The 7,481-nt window shown below is 39.9% G+C and overlaps 3 protein-coding genes across 5 annotated transcripts in view; 2 read left to right on the forward strand and 1 right to left on the reverse strand.

The window, feature by feature from the left end:
* LOC117627444 (pentatricopeptide repeat-containing protein At5g61370, mitochondrial) overlaps positions 1-1,747 on the forward strand; it is a 12,758-nt gene extending 11,011 nt beyond the window's left edge. The window contains exon 2 of the mRNA XM_034359556.1: positions 18-1,747. Within this exon, the coding sequence (XP_034215447.1) occupies positions 18-1,363 (1,346 nt within the window). The 3' untranslated portion in view covers positions 1,364-1,747. The remainder of the gene's footprint in view (positions 1-17) is intronic.
* Positions 1,748-3,052: 1,305 nt separating this feature from the next.
* On the forward strand, positions 3,053-4,990 carry LOC117627447 (probable xyloglucan 6-xylosyltransferase 5). The gene has a single exon (XM_034359561.1). The coding sequence runs from the start codon at positions 3,357-3,359 to the stop codon at positions 4,734-4,736; it is 1,380 nt and encodes a 459-aa protein (XP_034215452.1). The 5' UTR covers positions 3,053-3,356; the 3' UTR covers positions 4,737-4,990.
* A 201-nt stretch (positions 4,991-5,191) lies between these two features.
* On the reverse strand, positions 5,192-6,408 carry LOC117627451 (protein yippee-like At4g27740). 3 transcript variants are annotated; one of them, XM_034359567.1, is made up of 3 exons: positions 6,221-6,408; positions 5,968-6,109; positions 5,192-5,571 (listed from the first exon to the last, which is right to left on the reverse strand). In XM_034359567.1, exons 2-3 carry the CDS (start codon positions 6,058-6,060, stop codon positions 5,347-5,349), a joined length of 318 nt encoding a protein of 105 aa, XP_034215458.1. In that variant the 5' UTR covers positions 6,061-6,109; positions 6,221-6,408; the 3' UTR covers positions 5,192-5,346. The 3 variants fall into 3 exon arrangements, with proteins under 3 accessions (XP_034215458.1, XP_034215457.1, XP_034215456.1); XM_034359566.1 differs by having other exon boundaries at positions 5,968-6,075; positions 6,221-6,405; XM_034359565.1 differs by having other exon boundaries at positions 5,968-6,406.
* Positions 6,409-7,481: the final 1,073 nt, after the last annotated feature.

The raw sequence follows: 7,481 nt of genomic DNA on the forward strand, positions 1-7,481 counted from the left end.
TTTGGAATTGAGTCTAAATAAATTTACAGGTTCCTTGACATCGTCGCTTGTGACCCAAGTCATTGATTCTTGCAAAAGCGAAGCACCCACTAGAAGGTTGCTCAGGTTCTTCTCGTGGTGTCATAAGAATTTGGATTATGGTTTGAAAGACAAGGATTATAACTATGGCATTCGGGTTTTCGCGGAGAAGAAGGACCACACGGCAATGCACATTTTACTTTCTGACCTTGTGAAGACTGGAAGGGCAATGGAAGCTCAGACTTTTGGCCTTGTTGCTGAGGCTTTGGTCAAGTTGGGGAGGGAAGATGAGGCATTGGGTCTGTTTAAGAATTTGAGCACATACAAGTGTCCTCAAGATGGTCATACAGTCACCGGCATTGTCAATGCGCTTTGTTCTAGAGGGCATGCTAAGAGAGCAGAAGGGGTTGTTTGGCACCATAGGGATAAGATTGCTGGTATAGAGCCTTGCATTTATAAGAGTCTCTTATATGGATGGTCTGTGCAGGAGAATGTGAAGGAAGCAAGAAGAATAATCAAAGAAATGAAGTCAGCTGGGATCATGCCAGACTTGTTTTGCTATAACACATTCCTTAGGAGCCTTTGTATGAAAAACCTTAAATGCAATGCTTCTGGACTTGTTCCCGAAGCTTTAAATGTGATGATTGAGATGAGGACATATAGAATTTTTCCAAATTCCATTAGTTACAATATATTGCTGTCTTGCTTGGGAAGAACAAGAAGAGTCAAGGAATCTTGTAACATTCTTGAGACTATGAAGAAAACAGGTTGTTCTCCGGATTGGGTCAGCTATTATCTTGTTACAAGAGTGTTGTATTTGTCCGGCAGATTTGGTAAAGGAAATAAGATGGTGGATGAGATGCTTGCAGAGGGCCTGCAACCGAATTGCAAGTTCTACTATGATTTGATTGGCATACTCGTTGGAAATGAGAGACCATATTATGCTCTTGAGCTATTTGAAAGGATGAAGGCAAGCTCATTGGGTGGTTATGGACCTGTTTATGATGTGCTGATTCCCAAGTTTTGTAGGGGAGGGGACTTTGAAAAGGGTAGAGAACTTTGGGATGAAGCCATGGCTATGGGTGTAACTCTTCGCTGCTCAAGTGATTTGTTGGACCCCTCAATCACAGAGGTTTTCAAGCCAATAAGGAATGAGGAAAAGCTCAGCCTTATAGACTGCGCCAAAGCAAAGGATCAAGAGAAAGTTAAAAAGAAGATGGGCAAGACAAAGAAGACCAAGAAGAAGATGACAGAGAGGAAGGTGAAGAAGAAGATGACAAAGATGGAGGTGAAGAAGAAAATTAAGAAGGTAAAGAAGGAAAAGAAGAAATCTGCTGCAACTTAACCGGTATGCCTATAACTTGTACCGTTTTCTTTCTTTAGCTTTCCCTTCGGTTCTGTATCCGTATACATTGGTTGAAAATGAAAACTCTTGAAAAATATCTGAAGCAATATGACATTGGTAATGGAAATACAATGTTTGTATGCCTGTTCTGTTTGAATGGTTACTCATTTGGCCAAATGAACTGAATTTTGAGTGTTTTGCCTGGTGATAGTGGTTGAGCTGGCTTTGAATCTGAAGTGGTTGGTAAACTTGTAATGAGAGCTTAGGGAAAATTGTATCAAATGATCACATTTTATATGTTTTTTTGTAACTCTGTTTTCTTTCACTTTTCTGTAATTTTAGCCAAGTTGTAAACTATTGGTAAATTCATCACATTTTAGTCTACCAGTTGGTTGATTAATTTAATAATCCTTGTGATCCAGAAAGTTAGGAAGGTAAATTTGTACCCAATTTTATTAAATTGTTTGTCACAGTTGTCTTCTTTGCGTCTAATTGAGCATCATCACCGCAAGTAATTGCATCTTATTAGATTAATGAGGCCTGCTAATTTATATATTACCAAAAAAAAATCAAATTAAAAATGGAAATAAAACCCTGCTAATAAAAATATTGAAAAATTAAAAAATGAAAAGGGGAAGCAAGCAACTGCATCAAAAAAAAAAAAAAAAAAGGCTTGCTCTGCCTGCTATCCGCCAGAGAGGGACAGGGAGTTGAAACATGGCACATGGACCATAAGCATCAAGACACTGGAGACTGACATAGCAGCTGACATGGGATCTTGTGGGGCCCTCGATCCCCAATCTAGCACCAAACTCACATGCCCAGTTGGTTTAGTCAGACGACGTGGAATTGGGGAGGGTATTGTTTTGCACGCGCTTGAAGTGGCATGGGAGTGAACATTCTTCATGGAAAATACAAGTCGGCGTTTCGAAGCTGAAACGCGTTTCTTGGTGGTTTGGTACCACGCGTCAAATTCCAGCCGTGGAGGCGGAGGTGCAGAACAGGCCGGACACAGCTGCTAAGCTTAGGAGGCTCCCATTGACTCTGAAATAATTAAAAGGTTGGAGATTATAGTTATGGTTGGAAAGGAAATAAAAAAGACATCCATTGTTTTCTCATCTTAAATGAGTAAATTAGAAATGTGTGTCTCTTCATCAAAGTGTCAAGCTATTGTATTGAAGTCGAATGAGATATGACTAAAGTATTTTCTTTAAGGTTTCACTAAAAATAGAAATGAAAAAGTGACATTTCTTAACCTTTACTTTTCAGTGTTTTAAAATACGAAAATGAACATATTTCATTCTCATCTTCGGGGATTACACATGACAGTTTCATTGACTTAAAGTTTAGTGCCCCGAACCATACATGCAGTGATAACATTATTAATCATTTATTCTGGAGATATCACAAATTTTGCAAGATACCTCATCAAATACCATTATTACATTGACATGATTCTACCGGTGAACACAATGTATGGTGATGAAGGCATGCCCCACAATTCTCTCTCATGGGAGATGAAACACGTGATCACCATAGGTCAGAGGTCCAGTAAATCCGGGCTCCATATTCATTTTCGACGAGACCCAATGAGATTTGGGCCAAAAATAATAATTAAAAAAAATAGTCCAAATCCAGATCAGACAATAAAATATAAAGACATAAAGCCCCACGACAGTCGGTGTTGGACACATGTCTCTACATTTCCCCAATTTCTAATCATCTCTCAAATAATCACACGGACCTCGAACCAACCTCGCCAGCAGTTGCCACCTCGCCATAACCAAACACTCCCACCATGTCCTCTTCTTCCCCATCACCCTCCTCTAGGGTTTTACAGCGTCTTCCAGGCTTCTTCTAGCCTTTTTTATACAAATTTACAGTACCACCCAAAAACCCAAAACACACTCAAATTTACACAAGCCAACAGCATATATTTACATACATATACAGTTTGAGCAGGTTTTAGAGAGAAAGAGGGGGAGAGAGAGAGATGGGTCAAGACAGTAGTTTTACAGCTCAGAAGAGAAGTGCTGGTGGGTTGCCCACTAGCACCACTGGAACCTCAGCCAATGGCCGAGCAGGTCGTGCTTATGGGTCTCTGCCACGTGGCCGCCAGATCCAGAAGACCTTCAACAACATCAAAATCACCATCCTCTGCGGCTTCGTCACCATCCTTGTCCTCCGAGGCACAATCGGGGTCGGCAACCTGGGTAGCTCCGAGGCCGACGCCGTCAACCAGAACATCATCGAGGAGACCAATCGGATCCTCGCCGAGATCCGATCCGACTCCGACCCCAACGACCCGGATGAGCTGACTCAGACCGAGATCAACCCCAACATCACATACACTCTGGGACCCAAGATCGTGAATTGGGACAAAGAGCGGAAGGCTTGGCTTCAATCCAACCCTGAGTTCCCGAGCTTGGTTAACGGTAAGCCTCGCGTTTTGCTCGTAACTGGGTCTCCTCCTAAGCCGTGTGATAACCCAATTGGGGACCATTATTTGTTGAAAGTAATTAAGAACAAGATTGATTATTGTAGACTTCATGGCATTGAGATTGTGTATAATTTAGCTCATCTAGATAAGGAACTTGCTGGCTATTGGGCCAAATTGCCTTTGATTCGAAAACTGATGCTTTCGCATCCTGAGGTTGAGTGGATTTGGTGGATGGACAGTGATGCATTGTTTACTGATATGGTGTTTGAGCTTCCACTCTCCAAGTATAATAGTCATAATCTTGTGATTCATGGGTACCCGGATTTGTTGTTTGAGCAGAAGTCGTGGATTGCGTTGAATACCGGTAGTTTTTTGTTTAGGAATTGCCAGTGGTCTTTGGATTTGCTTGATGCTTGGGCTCCAATGGGTCCCAAGGGTCCGATAAGAGAGGAGGCTGGGAAGATTTTGACTGCCAATTTGAAGGGGAGGCCGGCATTTGAGGCAGATGATCAGTCAGCATTGATATACTTGTTGCTTTCACAGAAGGATCAATGGATGGAGAAGGTGTATGTTGAGAATTCCTACTATTTGCACGGTTACTGGGCTGGATTGGTGGATCGGTATGAAGAGATGATCGAAAAGTATCATCCGGGGTTGGGTGACGAGAGGTGGCCATTTGTGACCCATTTTGTGGGTTGCAAGCCTTGTGGAAGTTACGGGGATTACCCTGTTGAGAGGTGCTTGAGCAGCATGGAGAGGGCTTTCAACTTTGCAGATAACCAGGTGCTTACGCTGTATGGGTTTAGGCACAGGGGATTGTTAAGTCCTAAGATCAAGAGGATCAGAAATGAGACGGCCACTCCTTTGGAGTCTGTTGACCAGTTTGATATTCGGCGGCATCCGGTGCATGGGGATAGTGGATCACACAGCTAGTGAGTAAAACATCCTCAAATGTGTGATTATTGTTAGTTAATGATGTAAAACATCAGTTACAGAAGATTTAAACTTGATGACAGTTCACGTTTACTTGTATTTTTGTTTGATCAGTTGTCTTCTTTCCAACTTCCAAGAACAATAGAATAGAATTCTTTCACAATCTTGAGATCATCTTTGTATTGTGTTCTAGTAATGCTTAAGGAGGAATTTTATTTATTGATGGCAGTATACTTTGCTACGCTCTTGTTTTTCGGGTTGAGCCGAAACGTTAACTTCTTCTTGCTGCTGGCTTTATGTTGTGCTTGATTAATATGCTGCATGAGTATTTGAAATTATATGAACGTACTCTTAAGAGATTTGCATAGTTTGATCTCTGTTTTAAACATCTCCACGCACTTTGACGCTAGCATGCCAGCAATTTGTGGGTGGAAAAACTACCCAACAAACAATGCTTGCGCCTCCGAATCCAAATTTGTCCCAAATTATAAATATAAAAAAGATGAGAATCTACATTTCTCAACAAACAAACAAGTGAAAAAAGAGTTTCCAAATGGAATTATTATGAGCAGCAAAGTGCCTTGTAAATTGTAATGGGGGGGAATTACTATTAGTACTCTTTGGCAATCTTTGCTCTCTCAATTATAAATTTGCCTTCCTTGTACCTCTCAGATATTTCATAAGCTCGAACGTACTTCCAACCCAAGACCTCCCCACAGTTGCTGCAAAATATGTCAGCTATAGAGAAAACGCCAGTCATCAACTTCCTGTCCTCCTTTTGTCCCACAATGATGTTCATTGCATGAGAGAACATATATCCTGCCCCCGATTTTGTCTAAATAACACAACCCATTTCATTGTTCGATATATAATTGCACATATAGTCATTAATATAAGCATACATTTGTGATTAAATTGTTGGATCATAAGATTATTTAAGTTGGTGCTTGTTTACAGAACAAAACACCAAAGTAATTAACCAAACTAACAAGCTCATTCATCAAGTATGGCCTCTCCCGGCCCCGGATTCCGGTTCAGGAAGCTCCTCTTCAGGAGCCGGGGCCAAGTAACGGATTTGACCATAGTGACATAGGAGGGTAAAGAAAAAATATATATCAAATATCATGCCATAAGTTTTGGGATAAATAATAATAGCATAAGTTTTTAGTTTTCATCCAAAATTTTGTTGATAACAAGGGAGTCAACTCAACTACATCACCTAATTGCTCACCACAAACTTTTTAGATACAAGATCATCACGCAGCGCAAGAGGATTTTGGCAATTTCTGCAACTGAAGAAGGGATTTCCACCAAATTGCGCCATTTCTGAAACTGAAAGCTTTCAACACCAAGAAAACAGAAATCAGATCCCACTGCAACAATACAAAGGATGAACTGTGTATGCAGGCGATGAGGATATAAAAAGACTGAGCCAGTAATCTGAAAGATAAACAACGGAAAGAGAAAAGTTGAAATCTTCCTACATGGAGTAGTACTGTAGGATCAACACCTTATCCACCCAAAGATGAGAATGGACAGCATGAGGCAATCATATTTATAAAGATATGATCACAAAACCAAGACCGTTGACTGTGAATAGTACAAGACTAGTAGTTGATGAAAATAACTAAAATGATTAAAAATTCAACGGAAGCCTATGAAATATTTGAACCAAGAAGCTGCACAGAAATTTCATCCCTTAACTAATATATGAGAAATTTGGACTCAAAGGCGGAACAAAGAATTTTTTAATGGGTAGGCAAACTAAAAATTTTAGTTTAAAATCTAATGATTTTTTTGTATAAAAAAAATAAACAAAAAGAAAGAAGCAAACAATCAAAATTATAAGCCTATACGTTTATGATCTACACGCAAATGCAAATTCATTGGTTTAAAAGAACAGAAAAGCCTTCAAGAACACACATATGGTGGGCCATATTGGTTTTTTTTTTTTCTTCAAAAACTTGCCAAAAGGAAGAAGTTATTGCTATTGGCCAAAATAGATACATGTTTTTCCATTAAAAGTCAGTGTTTGGACTGCAATTTTCTTGCTTCCCATTCATTTTTTTTTTTTAAAGACAAGTGGAGAGCCCATATGTTGTGACATTGCCATCCACAGCCCACAGCCTAGGCTTTCAGTGAAGCAAAAACAGTGGGCCGTTGCTTTGGACTGCAAAGTCATTCATTCATTCTCTTTTGGAACAATTTTTAATTGCAAGTTTTCCTTGGCGTGAAAATGTCCCGAAGGATAATATTATGGCTTAGGTTAGAATACCAGGATTCTTGGTGGATGGATTGAGTACTGTGATTTTTTGTTTAATTTTTTTTTAAAATTCGAATGGAGGAAGCATAGGAAGTGATTGAAAGCGACTTGGAAATTGGGATGATATAGCGGAGAAGAATTTTCATGAGACAGTTATGCTAGCTTTTATTTTTATCTCAATCATCACGTGACCTATCCAAATGACCATGAGGCACAAGTTGGGAGGGATATGCTAGCTTGCTGAGCAAACTTTATTTTGTTGATGTTACAGGCTTATAGCTCATATCATATAGCTGCTTTTGGTGGTCCATGCATTCTGTAGATGATAAAATTCTCAGGAAACAATATTATAGAGGTCAAGGAGGAAGAAGAAGCAAGAGATCATGCTAGGCAGCAACTTGCTCCTTCAACTGTACAATTTGTGATCTTGTAGTCAGTTACTGCTGCAAGCTCAAATTAGCTAGGATTAACGACTCTCTGTC

This window comes from Prunus dulcis, chromosome 5 (assembly GCF_902201215.1).
Source record: "Prunus dulcis chromosome 5, ALMONDv2, whole genome shotgun sequence".
In the NCBI taxonomy this organism is placed as follows: domain Eukaryota; kingdom Viridiplantae; phylum Streptophyta; class Magnoliopsida; order Rosales; family Rosaceae; genus Prunus; species Prunus dulcis.

Bases quoted from the DNA above. Each gene is read 5' to 3' on its own strand.
- LOC117627451 (XM_034359567.1), bottom strand. From the start codon at position 6,060: ATGGCGCAATTTGGTGGAAATCCCTTCTTCAGTTGCAGAAATTGCCAA. The intron at 5,572-5,967 runs GTGAGCAATTAG...TGTGTTATTTAG, and splicing joins TTGTATCTAAAAAGTTTGTG to ACAAAATCGGGGGCAGGATA.
- LOC117627447 (XM_034359561.1), top strand. From the start codon at position 3,357: ATGGGTCAAGACAGTAGTTTTACAGCTCAGAAGAGAAGTGCTGGTGGG.